The 24,461-nt window shown below is 29.1% G+C and overlaps 1 protein-coding gene across 1 annotated transcript in view; it reads right to left on the bottom strand.

Moving 5' to 3' along the window:
• LOC129961010 (pikachurin-like) overlaps window positions 1-24,461 on the bottom strand; it is a 214,304-nt gene that overhangs the window by 107,082 nt on the left and 82,761 nt on the right. The window contains exon 2 of the mRNA XM_056074801.1: window positions 4,183-4,299. Within this exon, the coding sequence (XP_055930776.1) occupies window positions 4,183-4,299 (117 nt within the window). The remainder of the gene's footprint in view (window positions 1-4,182; window positions 4,300-24,461) is intronic.

The raw sequence follows: 24,461 nt of genomic DNA, 5'->3' as shown, positions 1-24,461 counted from the left end.
TACTTATCAGTCCAAAGAGAAACGCGTGAATAAAATTGAAATTCATTCCATTTATTTTCGTACTCTGTCACTACGCTTTCTTATCACAATAACGATGGCAGCGCTGTTTTCCGTTGGCATTGATCTAGTGTCGCCCAGCAATATGTATGGGTTTTGCAAAGGACCTTGTCCAATTTTCACCACTTCACCTGATTTACGAGCAAAAATCACGAACCTCTCTGTACAAGTGGATGCAATTTTTATCAGTGTATTTCATCTTACAGGTGGAAAATCGCAAAATGTTTATTTTTTTTCTTCAACACCATAAAAGTCTATTTACTCTGTAATAGGAAACCTCATTCTACAAGTAGTAAAATGTCAAATGAATTTAAAGACAGTGTCTTTAAAAATAGGCGATGTAAGTCTTAACTCTTGGTAAAGTAGTGGTTTTATTTTCCGGTTGTCTTATCGTTTGGGGGTAATAAAACACCCAATTGTTAAAAGTAACAGTTCTTTAAAAACAAAAGCGTCATTTTTTTCTTCTTTGAGGAGAAAAAATTGTTTCGAAGCATAGAAAATTCTGACAGTTTAGAAATAAATAAGTAAATATATTATAACCTGTTCAACAAATATCAATAAAAGTTTTCTATCCTACCTTTTGAAAAAATTCTTTCTTTATTCATTTGATATTGAATAATAGTTGTCAAAATAAGCAATGAAATTAGAAGAACGCTTTAACACTTATTTTCTGCAATGCTTTGAATAAGATTTTCTGCAGCACAGAAAATAAAAGCATGTTACGTCTTCTCCGGTAGAGGTACGAACCATCATCGGCGATGAGCCCATTAACCAAGCAACAACTCCATTCCTCCAGGAAAGAGATAAATCGCTTACTTCAACAGCAGCATCTCATCCACATAACTGAAGCATTCATGCCGTGAGATATGTGAAAAATATCTGAGAATTCTTTCAATAATTATAGCAGAGAACAATATTTTTCCAAAGAACCTAGAATCATAATCGAATAATAATGGGAAACAAGTCAAATTTTCTTTATTTATTTTAATCACATTTCAAAAGTTTCATCCTTTATAAGAGGATAAAAGATCAAGAGTCCAAATTATTTTGTGCACTAACAGTTTTTTGTGTCCCGAAATGTAGAAATACATCGGATTCAAACCCAGAGAGCGTGATGGCCAATATAAAAGTCCACCGAGGAATAAGCTCCAATTTCTCGAAGAAATATTTCTCCATAACCCACAAGATTATGCTACAAGTATACAATATGATTAAGGCAACAATCTTTGGATTATTCCACATCTTTACCTTTTTAAAGGCAAAAGAATTCAATTCAGAAAAAAAACACAATATGAAATAGACAAACTGTAATCGGAGTTGCGTGATAGACACTTACAATAGTTGCACTTGCGTGCAATAACTAAATGTATAGGCTATACATTCAAAAATGTGGAAAATCGCGCAAGTCTACAAAACATTAGTAGAATGAATGGATGTACTCAGACAATCTCATTTTCGTTTCTGGAAATATAATCATTAACAATGCCGCAACAACTGACTTGCTTTGCATGTTTTTATTTTTGGCATTCTGAATAAATTGTGACCTTTAGTTCGTTGGAAAATGATGTTCTTATTGATTGCTATTATCCTGCTTATTTAGATGCAAAGGACTATGATTATTTTGTCATCTCTTTTATATAAAATGTCATGTGTCAAATTCGTCAACGCATTTTATTGATTCAAAAAGGAAAAGGAAAAACTTGCACAAGTTAGGTACCAACATTTGTTTTCAAATTATTGCATGATTCGTGATTGTTGTAGTAACAAATGTTCGCTAGTGATTCCAGCAGTTACATCAAAAGGCCGTATGTTTTTATCTTTCAGTGGTTTGTGCCATACGACAAAAAAGCATTTCATCCAATCTTTCTAATAACGCTAAATAATAATTATTATACATTTTCGTGCCGTTTTGATATGCCACGAAAATGTATAATAATTATTGCTTTTGACAGAAAAATATCCTGTCACGTGAGGGAATTAACTCGAATTTTAATATATCTTGTTGAAAAGTTCTTTCTACCAATAAATCAGTTAAATTCGACCATGAATTTACATTTTTTATGGGTTAATATTTTTTTTCTTTTAATATGAAAATTCAGCTTTTTTCTGAATTCATAAACTAATTTCTCAAAAATATTTAGCTGAAATGATTTAAGTTTTATTGTAAAGTTTTAGCAATTTATAAAAAGAAAAGTCATAGAATTTATCTAAAACTACTCTTTCAAATATTAAAAAAGTACGAAACGAATTATAAATTAACTGATGAATATTCAACGCTAAGCATACCCAATAAAAATTCGAAGTTGTATGTAACCTTTAATCATTGGCAAAACTCATCTTATCGAAAAGAAATAACCATATCACATTTTTAATGAATTATGCCAATAACTGTCAACATATAAGACATCAAATATTTTCCACAAAAGTGCTGGGCAGATGTTGCCACGTTTAATATAGAAAAATGCTTTTGAAGTCATAGGAAAAGTGTATCTATAGAACAGAATAAAATATTGTATCTAACGAGTATCCTTCTAATGTTCAAGAAATAAATATCTCATTGGGGAAAGGTTTAACGACAGTATAATGGATCAATATGTCAGAATTCCAGTTTGATCCTTACTTAGGGGAATCAGGAATCTGCTTTCGAAGTTTTAGTAAGTATAATTTATAGCTGGAAACATTCTGTATGGCTTGGCAACTAATGGATTGTGCTTAATATTTTGGAGACTTTTTTGACTTGCTGCTTTGCTGACTTGTTTACGACTAATGCATCAAGAAATTTCTCAGGAAATGTCCAGAAAATACATTTTATTGTCTTGTCTTGGAATATTTTTGAAAAAACTTATAAGTGGACATTTATATGCAACAATCCTTAATATAATCAATGTGAAATTAATATGAATCAGTATGTAATTTATTTTCTCTTTATAAATTTAATAAAATGTTGAACTAAGATTCAAAACCTGATTGACAAATTTATCTAAATATGATTTCAATTTAATCATCCATTTTTATTTTGGATATTTTTTTTATTTGATTTGTTTGTAAATTGTACGAAGCTTGATGCGAACCAACCTCGTAATGCTTAGCCTTTATCAGATCATTAGAATAGCAATCAAGCTCAAAACACATATTCCAGAATTATAAATCTCATCAGCAGGAGAACATTGAAACATCGATGATAAATTTAATGCGCACCCGACTCATATACATCATAGAATTATGGCAAAATAAGCTCTCTAAACCACAGTACTCTGGAATTTAACAAGAGGCCTTCAGGGTCTTTGTTCCATCTCGCATTTACTTGGTGAGCATTAAATTCATTGTCGCGCAGCTGTTATGTGGAGATCTAGATAGGATAACGTAGGCGAAGGTCCTGCCTTTGCTATCTAATATTGTTCGTGGCGAATTTTAAAATAATACGTTAATTAACAAATCAATAAAAATCTCGTTATAAGGCAGAAAAAGAGACAAATTGTTCAAATAAAATTAACATAATATAAGGCAAAATAAGAAGCTCGTTCTTTATATTTATAAACTGTTGGCGGAAACAGAGAAATTATTGCTAGTTGCCTGATACATTTTTAATGCTCATGCTTGATTTTAATTTGAGATTTCAATACTGTAGCTTCAGAATTGTTTCTATCGTGCTTCAGATTTTAACCGGAAATCTAAAATTGATTTTAAAATATCTCTAATCTGAAGTGTTGTCAAATTTGCTGTGGTATTTATTTAATTAATTTTATTTTATAGCTTTATAGCATAGTTTCATGGGTTTTTTTTTCAAATATGTAGCACGTGCTGTGATTGGGAATATAAGGTTCACAATTTTTAGAGTAGAATTAACGAAAACACTCATATGGCATTATTATATTTTACAGAAATATGAAAATGCCATATGAATGTTTAGATAAATTATTCATTCAATCGCCTGAAATAATTAGTTTTAATTGGAATGTGCATTGTTTTAAAATTTAATTTATTCCTTAGATAATACTGTAATAAGAAGATTAAACTATAAAATCTTTATGTAAAGCTTGACATCATAGTTTACATTGAACTTTATTTCAAAATCGTGTATCTTTGAAGACTAAAGAACAGAATACAAGGGTGAAAAATACTTACCGATGCAACTGTATCCATTCACAGACAGCGTGAAGCCATCTTTACAGGCACATTCAAAGGTTCCATCGTGAAGGTCGAAACACAGGTGTTGACAAGGACTATCCTCTCTGCATTCTCCTGGAATTTAAAAAAAAAAAAAAGGAAGAGTTATAAGAGAAATGTTTTTGATGGAAATTTTGTTCTGTTTCATTAATTTTCATACTGCTGTTTTAGATCATATCTACAAAGAAAAAAAAAAATGTATCACATGCTACAATCTGTGTTAGGCAAGGCAAACATAACGTCTTTGTAATTTAAAAGTAAAAGAAAATGTCGTCGTAACTGGAGTTAGAAATAAGCATATTTTAAATGTGATTTCTCTCGGTGTGATTTTTATAACACTGCGCATCTAATGCAATCACTGATAAAGGTTTTTTTTACTTGTTTTTGAGAGTTTTTGCATAGAAAATTTGGGGGGGGGATGCAGTTTTCTTTTCTTTTTTATTTTTCCCGCGCACTTATATGCTTCCAAAGTTTACATTTTCAGAAGGCCAAATGAGAGTTTCACTTTGCGTCCAGATTTTTAGTACCTTGCTTGTCTTAATCTTTTCTAAAAATAATTTTATATCAAATTTAAGTATTGAAACATTCAGCGCAAAAGCAGTTATAGAAAAACAGCGTAACTGAAGAGTACTGGGTTTAAAATAATTCTGCATTGAAATAAGTGCAATAAAAGAATGTTATGCATTCCATAACCCCAAATTAATAGTTATAGCTGAATCATATATTTGATAGAAGGCAATGAAATTTGTCTTTAGAAATGTATCGCTAATATTTTAATTAAAACCCCCATTTTTTTAAATATCAACTATGCAATTTGATAAATAAGTAAATTAGTTCAAATTTAATTAGTTTTAAATTTAAGGATATATATATATATATATATATATATATATATATATATATATATATATATATATATATATATATATATATATATATATATATATATATATGCAACTAATGACTAACAAATTTTGAAATTGCATATTTGAAATAAAACTATTAATTATTAAAGAAACTCTTGCTCCTTATTTAAAAATCGGCGTATTAAAAAATGACAGCTTTTCCTTCTTGAACTAAAGAAAAAGAGAACAAAATGTTTACCGGATGTAGTTTTACCTGTGTAGTTTTATTTGGTTTTAGGTCGAAAAATATGAGTGGATAAAATAATTTCAGATGATTGTCGGTGTAATGCAAAATTACAATATCTCATATAAATATAAAAATAACACTCTTAGAGTAATGTCTAACTTACACTTATATAATTAATAAAATGTTAATGGAAGAATGCTTATTTTTTAAAAACGTATTACATGATTTCTATATCTTAATGTAAAAGCTGAACAAATTATCAGTGAACCAGGAAATAATCAACCATAAAGGATTAGATCATAACCAGTAATTATCTTCGAAGTTATAATACAATAATTTTGTATAAAAAATTTCATTAAAATTTTGGATTTCCAAACTTACTCTCACAAAATAACAAATACATATTTTTTAACACAGCATCTCTTTTAGTTATAAAATTGCCTTATACAAATCAAGTGAGAATAATGAAAATGCTGATTCATATAAATCTAAGCCAGTGACCAGCAAAAAGATGTATATCTATTTCTGAGCGTATAGATAGAAATATTTCCTTTTTATTTAAAAATCTGTCTTTATATTTGAATCAAAATTGTACTTATTTTTTTGAATAATTTCGAGGTGTGCGGAGTTTACTCACTACGAAGAGCATTGACCAGTAACCTCTTCTGCCATAGACATGTCTTGTCATTTTCAGGAAAAAAAAATTCATTCTGACTTCAGGTATGAGTTTCAGAAACTCCGTCAATCGAATGAATCATCCCCAAGTATCGTCTGATGATTTCTTTGTGTTACTTTCAACAAGCTCGAAAACAGCTGTTTTCTAAAAACGAGTCCTCTTTATCAACAAAAAAGTACATTTTGTTGATTGTAATCATTTGTTCAGTGCCTTAAACATCTGTTGTTTTGTCTTCAATGAATAAAAGTTAAATTGTGGTTTTTATGTCGTTGGTATTTTTTAATATTTGAAGAGTTCGCTTCCCATAAAGGGTATTGTGGTGAAACAGCCAATTTAAGTGCAATTTTATTTACAAAGAGAGCTAGTCCATTGAGATTATTTTCTTTTTTTCTCCTTAAATTATAATGCGACAAAAAACATGGATTTATTCAAAAACGGGAAGAAACAAACTTTATAACTTAAACTCAAAGAAGAAATTATTTCTATCTCATAGTTTGAATTGACTTTTACTTAACTCGAAATTAGATTGATAGATTTATTCTAATGCTATACGACTCTCCGATTTTACAGAAAACTGCATTGTAAAATGGAACAATTTAATGCTTCTACAAGCAAATAAACTTTCTTAGAGTTATTGTCGTATAATTTATTGTCTCGATTTTAGAGGAATAACTGCTACTCTGACTATCGAATCCTCTAATTAATCAGCATTGTATACATGCACCAGATACGTTTTAAATCCAGTCAAGTTTGAATAATGATTTTAGGCGTAAATTGAAGGAATACAAAATTACAAAAGCCTGACCAATCAATCAATAGTGGAAAGTACGAAAGTCAGGTATGGATAAAGCATCAATTAAATTTTGTATATAAATTTGGGGTATCAAGAAATATATATGGAATAATTAATAATATAATATCTTTAAAAGCATATTAAAATCTTTATCAATTTGTTAAAAAAAACGATATTCTCAATAAGCAAAAATAAACTGAAACGAGATCACTTCGTGTCCAAAAAACATACTAAGCATTTTTAATTATTTAACTCTCAATCAATAGCATTTAGGTTTCCCATGTGGAATTCTGCATATAAACTCTTTATATGAATGAAAACTGAAAACAAATAAAATAAATACATAATGCGTAGAATAAGCAGACTTGATCCTTCCCGATCTACCCGAAGGCAAATGGCAAAACTGAAAGATCAGGACGTCGCGGCAGCAATAGGGGTAAACTATGGTTGGGTCCTAAAGGCCATTACCGGCCACGGTACTCTTCCAAATGGATGCACGTCCCGTCATTGGCATGAGATGACTAGACCTCGCACTGCTATTATGCCCAACAGGATGGTAAGAATCAACCATTATACTGGAAGCTTCTCATCCTTATATCTGAGATGGACGTAAAGAATGTGCTAAGTATGAACATCCTGAATGATGTTAGTTTTACATTATTTGAATTCAAGAAAAGTAGGAGGATTTCAACACTAAAAGCAATCCACATATAATTAGAAGTGTAAAATCGCAGAATTCATCATAAATAGCATGCGAACTGATAAAATTTAAGACAGTGGAAATAATGGAATAGTATATGGATAAGTAGAATTATAGTAAAAGCTATAAATATTGAATTTCAGTTATTTTTTTTTTTTCATAATGCTAATAGTTTTTAAAATGTTGTATTTAATAATATTGATATACAGGGTGTTTTTTTTTAACTGACGGTACTTAGAGACCTCTGTAGCTTGAACTATCAGCCGCAAAGCCACCAAATTTTGTACGGGTTCTATTAACGACATAAGAAAAAGGAATCCTCTTAAATAAATTAGTTTCAAAAGTTGCCGATAGGGGAAAATGTTGCGCTTTACTCTAAGACAGTTAAAATTTTGCATAGAACATGGGGAAAAATTGCAAAATGCAAAATCCCAATTACGTAGTCGACACCAACGCCATTATTTAAGTTATAAAAAGAAGCGGGGCATTGAAAATCATTTCAAGTATCAGTTGATGTGTAAAATGCGTCTCACTTTAGCACAGCGTGCATTACTTGTAAAGCTCTTTTATCTTAATCAGTTCAATGCAGCGACCGCTCTTCGCGAATTTAGAAGTCGAAACAATTGACGCAAATGACCTCTATCAATTAATGCAATAAAAGCAATGATTAAAAAATTTGAAAAAAAAAAAAAAAAAAAGGTTATCTCGCAACTTGGTCTGGTAGAGAACGGGAACCGGTATCGGAGGATACGATCACAGATGTTGTAACTGCAGTCATTGAAAGAAATCAGACGAGCACTGCTGGTAATAGCAACACACGTAGAATTGCCCGACAACTGGGTGTTAGTGTTTCAACAGTATGGAGAGTTTTAAGAAAAATTCATCAATTTTATCCATATAAAATTAGCCTTTTGCATGAATTAAAAACTACAGATTATAATCTTCGATTAACCTTTGCTTTGACATTTCTTGCTAGGATGGAGGTCGACGAGGCTTGGCCTTGGACAATTCTCTGGAGTGATGAGGCTCATTTTTATTTGGATGGGACTGTTAACATTCAGAATTCTAGAATTTGGGCATCTGGAAAACCCCATGTATTTCAAGAAATCCCACTCCATTCTCAAAAAGTAACTGTTTGGTGTGGTTTTACAGCAGATTTCATCATCGGACCATACTTTTTTGTAGCTATTACCCAAGCAGGACCGCAGACCTGTTCCGTAAACGCTCAAATATATCATGATATGCTGAGTAGTTTTGTTAATACAATTCTGAGATTTATTAATACTCTAAAAAAAGAGAGAAAAAAAAGGCTTTTGCCACACAGGTTGTCTGCATCAAAAAATTATTAAAAAATCAGATAAACATTTTGTGATACAACTCAGAACCGACTAAAAGCTATGCAATCAGCGGGACTGTTCTTGAAATTTTCTCATATAATCTCCAATAAAAGTATCATTTCTCTTCTTCAATTTAAAATTGTGGACCTTGTGTAAAACCTCAAATACATTGCAGGGCGTTAGTGAACGATAGTCACGAAATATAGATATTTGACGTGAATCTAAATCTATTTTCTGAATCTATCGCGAGAATATGTAATTTGGATGACCGATTAACACCAAAATCTGACATTAAACCACAGTTGCAGTTACAGAATAACATGCCAAATTTCATTAATTTAAGTCATTGCATTTGTGAGTTATGGCGCTTGCATGAATGCGAAAGTATAAACTGACAGTTGGTCAACCATTTGGCAGATTCGTTTCAAAATTTGAAAATTATCTATATTTTAGATGCTAAATCTGTGTGACAAACTATATTTGTCTGGCTCATTGCATTTTGTAATTATTATCTTCACTTGAACTCGAACAGGAAGATAGACAGACTCGAATGGATTTTGTTCAATATATAATATAAATCTACAAATAAGGACAAATTCCCTATGCCAAATTTCAGCCATCTAGCTCAAAACATTTTTGAAATATCGTGTTCGCTAACAGGTACAGTGCCAAAAATGTCTTTTTCGGAATCAGTGAGGTCTGAAATGTGGAAATTCATCAAAATCTTGAGTTCGAATTTTCTGAAGATAATAGTACTTTATCTTTACTTACGAGAAAGTAAGAGCGCTTGGATCATTTAAACAAAGTTGATTTGAGTTTATAATTAAAATGAACTGCTAAGATAATATAGATAATATACTTTTATACCCTGCTTAAGTTTTAGACTATTCCAGACTTACTGAGATTACTTAGATAAGATCGGGAGCATTTAACTATTCTAAAAGAAGAATTCAAATGAAATCAATCTTATCATGCTATAAATTAAATGTGATACCAATTAATGATGTAGAGCCCAGTAATTAACATATTAAAATGAACCCATCTGAAGTTCATAATGAATGCAATTTTAAATAAAAATCAAAGCAAACTGTGAAAATATGTCAAATTCTGAAAAATAAAGTTTCTCCAAAATATTCGTTCATAATAATCTACACGAGATCAAATTCATTGTGTCTTAATTTAAAAATGCACTAGTCATTCCCAAGTATCAAAAAACGCGGATTTGCAACAAACTGGTTTCGATGTCTCAAGAATTTAAAATGAATGCCTTTAAACATGAACACAAAACTTTTAAACAACAAGCTGATTAAACTAAGGTAATTTTTCGAATTCCAAAGGACATTCCAAGCGACTGAATTTTTACTGAAACATCAATCAAGTTGATTCGTTTTTTTTCTAAAACCCAATCCGTTTATTGCTTGTAGAAGATTGCCTCAAACTTTTGCTAGAGGAAAGTTAGACCCGCTTCCCCTTCCCAAAGTAGCCAGTGTCGATGGCTGGCGCATGCTCAACATCGACCTGCACCTGCTTGCACCTGTCGAAAAATGACAATCACGTGAGCCTCTTTGGATAGTAGGCGGGACTCCAAAGAAGGGAGTGGCGCTCAATATATTGATTGGAGGGAGAGATAGATAGCATTCGTAGGTTCTATGCATTGGATTGCCATAGCATACTAGGTGTCGGCCACCAACCACGAAGGGAAACGATGCTTTCTATTTTTACTTTTGGATTGCATAATGAAAGCAGTCATGTCTCCTTTTAATTACTTGCTTCAGTAAGCACTGTTGAAGCAGTTCTGCCGCTGTCACAATGCTTGCAGAGAATGAAAAGGAGAGGAATAGCAATTCGCAATAATATGACCCCCTATTGATTCGAATTGAAAATAAATTACTGAGAGCAAAAGAGTCAACATAGTTTTACGAACGCTATTTGGTTTTTTTATGAACTTTTTTCATACGCATTGTATTTGTGTAATATGTTAATCAGGTTTTATCACTTCTGTTGACAAAGACACGCTAATCAGGTTTTATTATTCTTAGTCAGATTTTTGACAAAGCCAGCGTCAGAATTCTTTTTAGAATTAAAGTATAAACTGTTATGACATTAATGAAAAAAATTAATTTCGCAAAATATATTTTCAAATACAGCTCATAAAAACTTTGTGATTTTTTTAACTGAAACTAATAAATATTGAGCTATCATATTATTAATTTAATATAAAATTTTACTGAAGTAAAAATCTAGCTGATTTTGCCAATGCTCAAAAAGAATATTTTGAAAGCTTGAATTTTTGAATTATAATTTTTTGAACGACGTAATTTTAAAGAAATATTAAATAAATAATGAATAAAATTAAAACTGCTTGCAATAAATCTTGAATTATAATTTTTGGAAAGACATAATATTAAAGAAACATTGAATAAAAAAAACATTGAATAGAAAATGAATAAAGTTAAATCTCCTTGCATCAATCTTAAAATATTTTCTTTTTATGTGAGTGAAAAGATACTAATATGTTGGGAATTCTAACCATTTTAACTTTAACTTGAGAATTGGTACTTAAAAAGCTTTTTAATCTTTCCCAATTTATTTCTTATTTGTTTATTTCTTTACAGTTTTTTTGGCTTTTTAAAACATTTTGAGAGTTTTACATTCTTTAATTCTTTTATTCGAAATATCATGAATTTTTTCCGAGTACTTTTAATATATCATTAATTTTTTCTTCTCCCTTAAAGTAAAATCAAAGTGAAAAATTACTCTTTTTTTATAAAATATTCCGATCTTTCGATCATTAATTCTTTTTAAGGGGAAAAAAATTAAAGTATAAAACCAACACTTGAAAAAAGCCAGAAACTGCAAGATCATTTTCTCTGCAAGGATAATCATTACGCAGTAGAATAAGTTTTACAGAACGAAATAGATAGTCATAGATACTTCACAGCGAGTCATAAATACTTGGGCATTTTTGCATTTTAAATGAAATTTACATCTTACTCCTTAAATAGTCCTTCGTTTGTTCACAAGTAGGGTCTTTTATAACCTGGAGTAAATTAAGGGTGGAAGGTGTATAAATTTCACATATGGTATGCTATACCCCGCACGTGTTTCTTACTCCCCCCCCCCTTTTCAACAAGTACAGAAAGATGCTATCGATACTGCTTCCTTCGTTCAGTAGTGGTCGGCTGTACACAAGAAGTACAGAAAGATTTAGTTTGTTTTACCAAACAGAGGAAAGAATTAAACTATTTTAATTAACAGAATACAAAAATATTATATGAAAATTATTTAAAATACCATGTATAGTTTACAAAACTTTACATTGGAAAAATTTGGTAGTTATATGGCTGTAACTCCAATAAATGAATACTAGATATTTTTTTTAGTTTACTTAAATTAAAATTATAAATAAATATCTAATATCGTATGTTAGCGTTATATATATATATATATAGATATATTTATGAAGAGATTAGCTAATATTTTAGAGTATAGTATTTTTCAAATTCAGTTGTTAAATGTTTTCATAACTGTGTTTAAATATTTTATTATTAAAAAAATATTGTACATGGTTGTATTACAATACTATACCTTTATTATGTTTTTTGCGACACACATATTTTTAAAGCAAATTATTATTTTTTTAAAAATTCATTTGCATGAAGACCACTCCAGATAAAATTGATTGCGAAATCACAGATAGATGATGAAATAAGATCTGAAATTTTAAAACTTTCTTTTGTAAGTATTTTTCTGCATTGTTTTATTATCTCACACATGTTTTCAGTTTTTAAGGGACAAAAGTGATACCAAAAAAGGACCAAGTAGATTTAGATTGTGGTCAAAACATTATCATAACCGATGTTTTATTCAAAAGATGCCTTGTAAAATGAAATGAAAATACCAAAATTGTGAACCAGTAAAAAGTGCAATTGCATCTAAATATACCAAAAAAATGCAAAAAAAAATCCCCAATTATAACGAAAGCTTTACTTTAGACAAATAAAAACAATAATAATTACAACTAATTATTTTAAACAAAAAAAACCTACATTTATATAAAAGATACATTTATATAAAAGATTAATTTCGAATTTTGCTCATAGCTTCTTAATATGAATTAACTCAGCATTATAATATTGACCATAAATGTGGGAAATGGAATCAGTAAAATTTCAAAATAAAGAATCCCTATTTATTAACAAGAATAAAGAGGCCCTATTTATATTGAAATAGTATTTGAGAAAAACAATAACAAAAATAATAATAACTAAATATTCTACATACAAAAATATCCATTAAATTTTCTCTCTAACAGAAGTTTTTCCTTAGAATTTTAAGCCTAGTTTTATAAAAATTAACTCATTAAATATGTTAATACAAGCGTTAAATGTGAAAATTGATTTCAGTAATAATGCAAATTCTCGACCGGTAAGATTAAAACGAGATTTTATGCATCAATAAAAACACAGATTTATTAAAAACTCTTAAAATTAGATCGTTTATATGAATTTATTAAAAAATATAATTAAATGCATAATTCTTAAACACTAACTTCATTTTGAACTAGGAATAAAGAATAATAAGCTAAATATTAAATTTCTGCAGACACATATTTATTTTTAAAATATTCAAATGCTAATGCAATACAATTTTTTTATAATCGTCCAAAATTAAAATCTGAGAGGTTACAGAAATCGAAATTTTTAAATTATAATTAGTATATGTCAAAAAAACAAAACACTGAGTAATCTGCTGTTAATGAATGTTTTTTAGCGTATATTTGAAAAAAAAAAGAGAAGATAATTATGTGAACTTCTTATCTCGTGGCTCTAGCTAATTAGCATATTTTCAGAATGCATTTATAAAAACTAAAAATAATGAAATTTTAAAGACATAATTTAATTGAGTTCTTGGGAAACTCTTGACAAAAGTAAAGGAATAAAAAAAATATAAATACGCTTTTCTTTCTCCTTTAGTGTAAAAATATAAATAAATGATGAGCAATAATAAAAGGAATCTTAATAAAAACTCCATAAGAAGGTTTCGATAATAGGAATAAAGAATCCAGGATAGTCTAGTTTTCTTTTCTGCGCTTAAAGCAAAATAATAATAATAAAAAAATTAAACCGAAAAACATTTCAAATTCTTCAAATTCTTTCCTGATTTAATGGAATCATCGAAGCGGTTTTAAAGTTTATCAGTCAGTAAAAAAAATTTAAGATGGTTTTTGATATGAATATAAATAGAGAACATTTTATTTCTATGAATGATACAGCAAAAAAATTTTAATTGGCGATGCTTTTGAAGATTAGAGACCAACAGAAGTAAAAAATATAAATAATGTTCCATTCTTTTTTAGCCTTTCGCATTACCAAATTAAGATAGACGCTCTCAAACTTTAGCATTTTTGTTTTGGCTCAGCTATATTAATTCTGAAATTTGAAACTATATCAGAGAGTTAGAACTTTTTATCTGGTGTCAGATAATAAGAATGGTATCACAGCGAGAATGTAATACTCCAAATCTACACACAAGAGAAATGTAAAAACATTTATGGATGAAAAATTAAATGGGCGGGAAAATAATTGGTGGATCTATTATTTTGGTGCGGCTATTTAACCTGGGAATTTTAGACTTCGTAGATGGGTGCCTGATATTGGTAAAATTCGGCCTAGCTACAACTTCCGGCAACTAAGTCCTCGTTGATTCCATTAAATCTGTTCTTAAATGCATTTTCTCTGGAAAACTAAAGATAAATCAAATTAGCCTTAACTTTCGACAAGTAACTCGCTGATTCCTTTAAATCTGCTCTAAAATGCACTTTCTCTGAGAAACTAAAGAGAAACTCGATTTCAATTGTCTAGAAATGAATGTTAACAGAAACAGAAGGTCTTCGATTTTGTGAAGATTGGTTCTTATATTGGTGGTGGGAGTGTTTTGCAAAATTCCTCTTGAATGATATTTTGTGAAAATGCATTTAAATGTTAATAATATTACAATTTTTTATTTTTATCTGAAGTGCATACAAAATGATATTTTGTTTAAAAGGCTTTCATTTTATACTGAAATCATATAAATGTCTAAATATTTTCAAGTAAATAAGTGAAAGCAGCTTTAATTTGTTTCATTAAACACACGTTTTCGCAATAACATTTAATTCATTTACTCACATAAATATACAAAACGATATTTAAATGTTAAAAATATTGAAATTTTATTATCTTTAGTATATATAAATTGGGATTTTACCTAACAAATTTTCTTTCATCATATTTTATATTGAAATCATATTATATTCTACATTATTTTCCAGGAAATAAATGAAATCGCCTTTAATAAATTTAGGCCAATTAAATTCGTTCAACTAATAGCAGCATTCGCAATTAAATTTTATCTCCTCTTAATTACATTAAAAATAATAGTATATTATTAAAAATATATTTTTGAATAAAGGAGTGAAAACATACCAATACAGCCCAAATTTTCCACTATATTAAGAAACAAACTAAATTTTATTTAGTAAACACAGTATAGTTTTGATGCTGAAGACTAGTTTACTAACAGCTGTCGAGTCATAACAGAATATTATTAAAAAAATACTTTTTTTTAATAAAGGAGTGAAAACATACCAATACAGCCCAAATTTTCCACTATGTTAAGAAACAAATGAAATTTATTCAATAAATATAAAATGGTTTTGATACTGAGGACTAGTTTACTAACAACTGTCGAGCCCAAAACTGTTCAATAGAAACCAGCACCATTTATTTACAAAGCTGCTTTTGCAAAATAATAATAATAATAATAAAGGAATTTGAATTAAGGAGTGAAAACATTTCGAAACAGCCAAATTTTCCCACTGTATCAAGAAACAAATTAAATTTTATTTAATAAATATTGTTGCTAAAGACTAGTTTGCTAACAGCTGTCGAGTCAAATAAGTTATTCAAAACTGTTCAATAGAAGCCAGTACCATTTATTTAAAAAGCTACTTTTGCAAAATAATAATAATAATAATAAAGGAATTTGAATAAAGGAGTGAAGACATATCTATACAGCCAAATTTTCCCACTATATTAAGAAACAAATTAAATTTTATTTAATAAACATTGAGGGGTTTTGTTGCTAAAGACTAGTTTGCTAACAGCTGTCGAGTCAAATAAGTTATTCAAAACTGTTCAATAGAAGTCAGTACCATTTATTTAAAAAGCTACTTTAGCAAAAAAAAAAAAAAAAAATCAGTATTCTTGAGTAACTAAACATTTTGCCCTTTGTTTCTACATTTAGTGCAGAAATCTTTATTGATTCCCCCGAGTAGCTTCATTGTATTTATACATTAAGCGTGAGTTATTTCCCGATCTATCTGAATATCGTGCAGCAAGACCGACAAGTGCTACTGTGTGTTTCTATATATTTTCCCTCTCACTAAAGCATTTCGAATGGTAGGTGAACAAATGGTCTCAGCCTCAGGGGTGATATCAAGGAACAGCGATACCTTCCAGCAAATGCGGATTTGCTGGTTCGTTTGATGTCTCCCCCAAGTACAAGTAGAAGATGGTCAAGGAAGCTGGCCTTCAACTTAGCCCACTGGGAACATCAGGATACCCATTCCCCACTTTATGGACATCATTTTTCACTCGGGAGAACACGTTGACCATCCCTGGAAGTGTCTCAGATCAAATAAATAGAATCAAAGCTGAGGAGGATGTGGAAATCTTGCTACAAACTATGAAATAGTAGTCACCAATGACAATTAGATTTACTAATGTGAAGAAAAAATCTAAATGGAGGATTAAACATGAAAAACGAAATAATGTTAGAAATGAAACGTCCATGAATTACGCTCATATTATTTTTATGAAATAATTGTTGAATACAAGATGTACGTTGTTGTCCAATATGAAAATTTTTTCACATTTTTTTGTAATAAAAATTAATTATTTAATTATTTGTTAGGAAATATTCACTAAAAATTTCCTTATGTTTCGTTGGTGAATTCACCGTTTGAAGGACTTATAACATAAAAAAGGTTTTCAGTTGTCACAAATCAAATCAGTTGTTGATGGCTACATGGAATATACATCATATGCATGAAAGTAAATAGGTATTTTTTTTAAAAAAAATTATTTATATTATTATTATTGATATAATTGTCATGATAAAAAAATAATATTAGACATAGAAGTTTTTTATTTTTTAAACTATAACAGCAAATTTAGTTTTAAACAAGTTGACAATATCAATATCATATACCGATTTTTAAATATCGTAGCTCCTGGAAATATTACAAAATATGCCAAGAGAATTTTTAAAGCCGCCAAATAAGTTATTAATAATTTTTAAAAGAAAGATACAAAATATAATTAAACAGTATGAGTGGCAATTAAAAGGCAAAAAATAAAATGATTTAAACTGTCTATGATGTTTTCATTCAATAGGCGTACCAACACTTAAGATAAAATTGTTTTCTCTATATACAGACGCATAATTTTTAATTAAATAAAAATTACCTATTGGAGATTAAATAAAATTACCTATTACCTAAAATTAATTAATTAATTGTCACGAAACATTTACTAAAACCATCCATATGCTTCATAATATCTGTAAGCAAGTTTTGAATAAAATTTATTCAGTATTCTATACCGTATAAGCTGTTTATGAATTCTCATTTTATTTATCTAGATTCAGTTTTGTGAGCAGTGGAGAATTATCTTAATAGAAACCACAAAGCAATTATCGCCGCATAGTATAAAGATCCTGATATTACCGTTGTCAAGACACTGGAAAAAAAGAAACTGCGCTTTCCTCGGGATTGGCCCAACCCCTCCCATAAGTGGCAAGTTCAATCATTGCAGTTGTGGTAACTCAACCCTAAAACATTGTTATACCCTCCGAGGGACAACAATCATGTACTGGTTCTTGCTACTTTCTGATAATAGCAATGTTATTCAAAGGCATTAACTAGCATGTCACAAGTTATGAAATGGTAATTGTTATGATCACTCTGATCTCTTTAAATAACAGAGATTATTTTAGTGCAAGATTAATTTAGCAAGACGGTTTAAAATCGAGTAACAAAAGATCTGAAAATAATTCTCAAAATGCTTTTATTAGATGCTTCTCCAACGTAACTTGCTTTATTGAAGGGGGAAAAAAGGGTAAAAATATTTATATAAAAAAAATTTTGACCGAAAAGTTCTGATATCATAAATGTCGTTTCCCACTTTTGAATAGCTTGCCGAAACTAGCGTTTTTAATTAAAAGGTCGTAAATCACAACTTTTAACCTTTAGAATTAGAACTTTTAGAAATTTTATTCGAATGAAATAACAGAAAATAAAATAAATTATTCTTCAAATTAGCTTCCGTCTGGTTTCGAATACCATTGCATCTTAAAAAGAAGATGGTAACAGTTTTTCTGAAACCGAAATTAATAATCGATGAAAGTAAACACAACATCGATTTTGATTGGCATTTTATGTAGAAATTTAATGCAACTTTAATTAATGGGTAATCTATTAAGTTTGAGCTCTGAACTGAAAAGTTTCATAATTAATTGAAATTCTAGATTACCTAATGTCACTTAGAGTGAATTCAAGTCTAGTAAATTGGTATATCAAATTAAATTCACTGAAAATGATCCAAATAATAAATAATTGTTCTAATATCTAGTGACTTCATACTATTTTAATTCATTGATAGCGATTGCTACAGAAATTATTTAAAATAATACAAGATCTGAGCAATAAAATTTAGGCACGTACGTTGGGTCTACTTGATATCTTTATGTCCTTAATATCTGAATTTTTTTTCATATGATTTCTATTTTTTCAAAAGAATTTTTACATTAGCTTTCAATTTATAATTTTTGTACAAGTGATGAAAAATTGTTTTGCAATTTATAAATTTTATATCAATTTCAATTTATAAAAATTGTTTTGCAATTTATAACTTTTATATCAATTTCAATTTATAAAAATTGTTTTCATTTATATTTCAACTTATAATTTCAAATTATAATTTCAATTTATAAAAATTGTTTTCATTTATATTTCAATTAATAATTTTAAATATCAATTTCCATCTATAAAATTGGCTTTCATATATATATCAATTTATAATTTCAAATATCAAGAATAATGATAATTAAGAAGAAATGCTTGCAAGAAGTAATCATTAAACAAAATTCAGTAAATAATATTTCGCGTTAAATATTTTCTAAAAGTGCATTATGGTATTTGATTTTAATTATTTTTTAATATAATATATTTTTGATATTTTTTACACTTATTTGTTTTCGATTTCATATCCTTCCTAATTTTTAATTCAAAAACTGTGTTCAAAATCGTAAGAAAAGTAAACGCTTCCCATACCGTTTTATTTGGTATAAAAGCGAAGCAGTCTTTATAAGAACTTTGACTTTAATATATTTGTAATAATGCATCAATATTTGTTAATTTCTTTTCTTTCCTAACTTTTCTTTATTTTTTTTAGAAATTATGTTTACTACCACCAGAGAATCAAGACCTTTTTCCAATAAATTTATCGTTTTACTTGGAACTAGTTATTATACTACCCAGTATTGTTCTGAATTAAAATCTTTTCGTGTATAATAGTTTTAACATAGAAATTACTTTTGTATTATAATATACAAAATCCTTTTCAAAACATGCGGATCAAAATAATAAAAGAAGTATTAAAAAATAGGAATAGAGTAACTCAAAGTCTAAACGTTGCCCAGGAAAAGAGTACCAAATCATCTGCGTTGCAAGAGTAATAACACAGAAAAATTGAACACAAATCTAATTGGTATCGTTGAAAAACTAAACTTTTTAACCTTAAAATGGCATACATTTTTGTCGGAATAATGTTCTCCGAACTTTCTGTGGAACAAAAGACGTAATATTGGTTAAATTCTCACAGCCAGACGGCGCTGCTGTCGTCGAACATCTATTTCGTTTGCTCGCAGCAGCTTTACTTTTCTTGTCTCTACTTGAACAATTGACTAATTCCTGCTTTTAGGAAATTGTTAAGTCAATGTTTTGAAACAAATCGGGACATGGCAACCGTATATGTATTAAAAAAACATTCATTTAAGGAATTAGTGATAGAGTAGTTCAAAGTTAACTTTTATTTCAATACATTATTTTTTAAAAATTATGTACAACTGAAAAAATATATAGAAATGAAATTCATATCACTGAAATAGTAAAACTTGACTTTTATGATGCTTTAGAAAATTTCTTCTGGAATAATGTCCCCTGAAGTTAAAATCGTCAAAAGGCAAAAATTCGTTTCATTTCTAATTAATTGAATATTTATTAAATTTTTGAACTTTTGAAATTATTGACAGTATTTTTTATCTTATCTAAAATAATAAGTGTGCGAAATTTGTTTGAATTCGATCCAGTTGTTTTGGAGGAGATGTAGAGCATACATACATACATATATGCATGCATAATGCATAACCACAATGATTTTTATTTATATCAAAATTATGGCAATGAAGTAGACTCTGTTAGAAGAACTTTATTTCAAACACTTTTTTAACAATGTATCACTTTTTGTCGATTTCATTTCCTTCTATAAAATTTACTTCATTCAGAATTGCATTTATTATCAAAAGAATTAAACCTTGCAAAGATGTTCTCCGTTTCATCCAGGACACTCAGAAAGACTTAGTTTAAATGTTCATCCATTCTTTTTTTTTTTTTTTTGCTTTGTTTTTGAAGGCCCTAAATGATTTATCTTCATTTCCCTTGAGATTGAATCCGTGTCCAGCCAAATGCCTCCCCATTCTTTTTGATTTACATTCCCACCATCCATCTCAAAGGTCTTCTTTTACGCTATACCTCGTCCATCTTTATCAGTCTTTATCTAACAGTTTCGAGGAAAAAGCAAGAGTGTGACATTTTTCTGTCTTTTCAGCACAAAAAAAAATTTTTGAAAGGCGTATAATTTTTTTAGTTATGTACATACAAATAATGTTTGAAGTAGAAACCATTTACCATATTGTACATTATGTCATTGAACTTTTGCAACTAAAAAAGTTGGGTAAGAAAATGAAAAAAGAAAAATATTAATTGGTATATAAATTGAGAAAGCAATTTCAGAAACAACATGAAAAGCAATTTTACTCTGAAATGATTTTGATATTTTTATCATGAAAAGAAGTTGAGAATTTCGGGAAATTTACATCCATCATACTGAGTAAAGCGCAGAGTCTAAGGCCAATTACAGCTCCAAGGCAGCAAATTAACTGACATAATTGTATCAAGCATGGAGCGGTACACGCATGAGTAATTGGTAGATGTTCCCGTATACAAGGTTTAATTTCAATTCTATTTAATCGTAAGCATGGAGCAGTTGGTACGAGGTTTAGGCATGGAATAGTTGGCACATAATAGTAGTACATAGAGTAATTGGGGGATATCCCAGCATCTGAGATTAAGTGTCATTGCTACCAAATATAAATTCATTGAATATCTTCATCAAAGGACATGAGCAATTGTTGGTGCATGAAACATCTATCAGCCTAAAGTCATAAAATTTCCACTCTAATAAAATATTAGCAACGACGAATAACATTCCTTTCCTTGGAAATGCGAGTAAATTAAAATTTAAATGACGAAGCTAGGACATCTGACGCAGTAGAAGAAAGAAATATCTGACAGCTCTCAGTTTTCTTTCTTTTTTTCTTTTTTTCTCATTCAAATAAAAGATCGACGCCAGTGAATAGCACTTCTTTCTTCTGACAGCGGGAGAAGTTTTAAGTGATTTAAACACCAAATCGCTCAAAACTTTTAAAGTCACGTTTATTCGAAATTGATTAGAAGCAAATTGCAGTCTAGGAAAGGGTATGTGGGTCGTGATAGTGGTAGAAAAAGCATAAAAAGGCTGCAAATATGGGTTTTGACTTCTTTCTTGTTGTAAATATTCTCAGACAACCAGAATCTAACTAAAATTAATAGTTCTTCGTGATTAATCACCCTAAAATATGCATTTATTCCTACAAAGACTTGCATATGATGGAAATAGTTGAACTTTTCTGTCAACTACATAAATAAAAGTTTTGTTTTTCTTTAAAAATTGTCGTAATCTTGTTATAGAAATGCATACTTACGTTTGTGTATTAACAAATTCTTTGCAAATTAAAAGAATCAAGGGAATACGATGGTAGAAAAACAAAGAAAATTTTAAGAATTGTTATCTCTCAATGCATTTTTGAAAGTAGACTGTGAAAAATATGTGTAATCAGAACAAAAATCAGCATTGATATCTATCTAATAAAAAGGAAAGTTTTAAGAATTGTAATCTCTCAATGCATTTTTGAAAGTAGACAGTGAAAAATATGTGTAATCAGAACAAAAATCAGCATTGATATCTATCTAATAAAAAAGGAAAGTTTTAAGAATTGTAATCTCTCAATGCATTTTTGAAAGTAGACAGTGAAAAATATGTGTAATCAGAGCAAAAATCAGCAATGCTATCTGTCTAATAAAAAAGAAAATTTTAAGAATTGTAATCTCTCAATGCATTTTCGAAAGTAGACAGTGAAAAATATGTGTAATCAGAACAAAAATCAGCATTGATATCTATCTAATAAAAAAGGAAAGTTTTAAGAATTGTAATCTCTCAATGCATTTTCGAAAGTAGACTGTGAAAAATATGTGTAATCAGAACAAAAATCAGCATTGATATCTATCTAATAAAAAAGGAAAGTTTTAAGAATTGTAATCTCTCAATGCATTTTCGAAAGTAGACTGTGAAAAATATGTGTAACCAGAACAAAAATCAGCATTGATATCTATCTAATAAAAAAGGAAAGTTTTAAGAATTGTAATCTCTCAATGCATTTTTGAAAGTAGACAGTGAAAAATATGTATAATCAGAGCAAAAATCAGCAATGCTATCTGTCTAATAAAAAAGAAAATTTTAAGAATTGTAATCTCTCAATGCATTTTCGAAAGTAGACAGTGAAAAATATGTGTAATCAGAACAAAAATCAGCGATGCTATCTATCTAATAAAATAAATGAATAAAGTGTAGCATAACAAGAACAATAAAAAAATGTAACTGAAGTTATTCGAAAAGAAAATGTAAATTGATAGTTGTAAGAAAGATTGATTTTGCCTCATCATATAATGAGCGTTGAATTCCGTAAGTATTATTTCATAGCCGTAAAAATAAAGAATAATTTTTATTATCATCTCGAAATTACTCTAGTACTCTACTTTATTAAAATTAAATAAATATGCATTACAGCAAATGAATAAGTTATGTTAGCTTAATTTCTAATTCAGTGCATGAAATGCATGAAGTAAATAAAATTGGTAAATGTTTTTAATACCTGTAAAAGAAACAGGAATAGTGTATTTTGTTGCCTTTCTAAAATTTCAAAAATGTCACCTCTGGAATTAGTCATATAATTACAGAGAAATAATTAATTGATTGAAATTAATATCTGACCCAATATGGAACTTGAAAATATTCGCTTTAAAAACAAAATAAAAAAGTTTATAATCTTAAAAGCGAAAAAAAAAAACAACCTTCAGATTGTTTTGAAATTTTCAAGCTTATGTATATGAGGTGTCGATTATTGATGAAATATTGCATACCTTGGTCAAAAACGTTGAATCCACTTTATCCTAGTAATCTGGAAGACTACGAATAAAGCAAATTAAAGCTTAAGTAGCGGTTCAGATAAAAGTAAGAAGCCCCCGAAATTTGATGCTGGTGAAAGGATTTGGGAAATGCAAATTTCTTACGGTCCAGCCGACTGAAGCTTTAACTTCGTTCACCCACGAGGATCCGTTGAAGAGGAAAATAAATCTCTGTGCATATTCACACACCAAAAACAAGGATTGGAATCGCGTTAGATTTCTGTGAATAATGCATGCATGAAACAAAAACTCTCGCAAAATTCAGAATAATCAATAACTACTTATATTATGCCGCGAATTCAAAAGAGATAAACTATTTTTTTTAGAGCTGTGGAGAAACAAAATATCTGAATAGCATTTTTTTAGAACTGGAAATGCTGATGAAAGAAGTTAAATACACAAATGCAAAGCAAATATGCGATTTAATTTTCCTCTATTCAGTTTTCATATTTAGTATGAATTTATCTTCTAATAAAGCCGATAATAAGGTAAAGTAAATGATTAAAACTAAGGGAAACTACAATGGGGTAATTATTTAAGATATGTTATACAAATGAGAGATAATTTAAGAAATTACGAGTTGTACCCTCTGGATGTGCTTTGAATCTGCATTATGCACCAACAACTAAGACAGTTCATGTACAGTTTTGAAACGAATTGGTGGCCATTTATCCTTCCAAGTCCAGAAGGAAGCTAGTGTACTCATAAATGCTGTTTAACTGATGGCGGAGCACCATGAGTACGCGGATGAGAAGTAATTCAGCACAGTACATTAGTTTTCACTTTCTCAGGGGATACAGCAATGATGTAATGTCAAAAATACAACAAACTTCCTTACGGAGAAATTTGAGCTGGAGCAAGCCATTGTAATCCCATTGCTCTATATGGCGATCAAATTATTCATTTCATCAAACAAATTAATGCCTTGGAAATGTAATATCTTTATGAAATAATTCCCACCTATATATACAAAA

The sequence above is a fragment of the Argiope bruennichi genome, chromosome X2 (genome assembly GCF_947563725.1).
Source record: "Argiope bruennichi chromosome X2, qqArgBrue1.1, whole genome shotgun sequence".
NCBI lineage: Eukaryota > Metazoa > Arthropoda > Arachnida > Araneae > Araneidae > Argiope > Argiope bruennichi.
The sequence above is the reverse complement of the archived record's forward strand: the minus strand, read 5'-3'. Positions and strand labels throughout refer to the sequence as shown.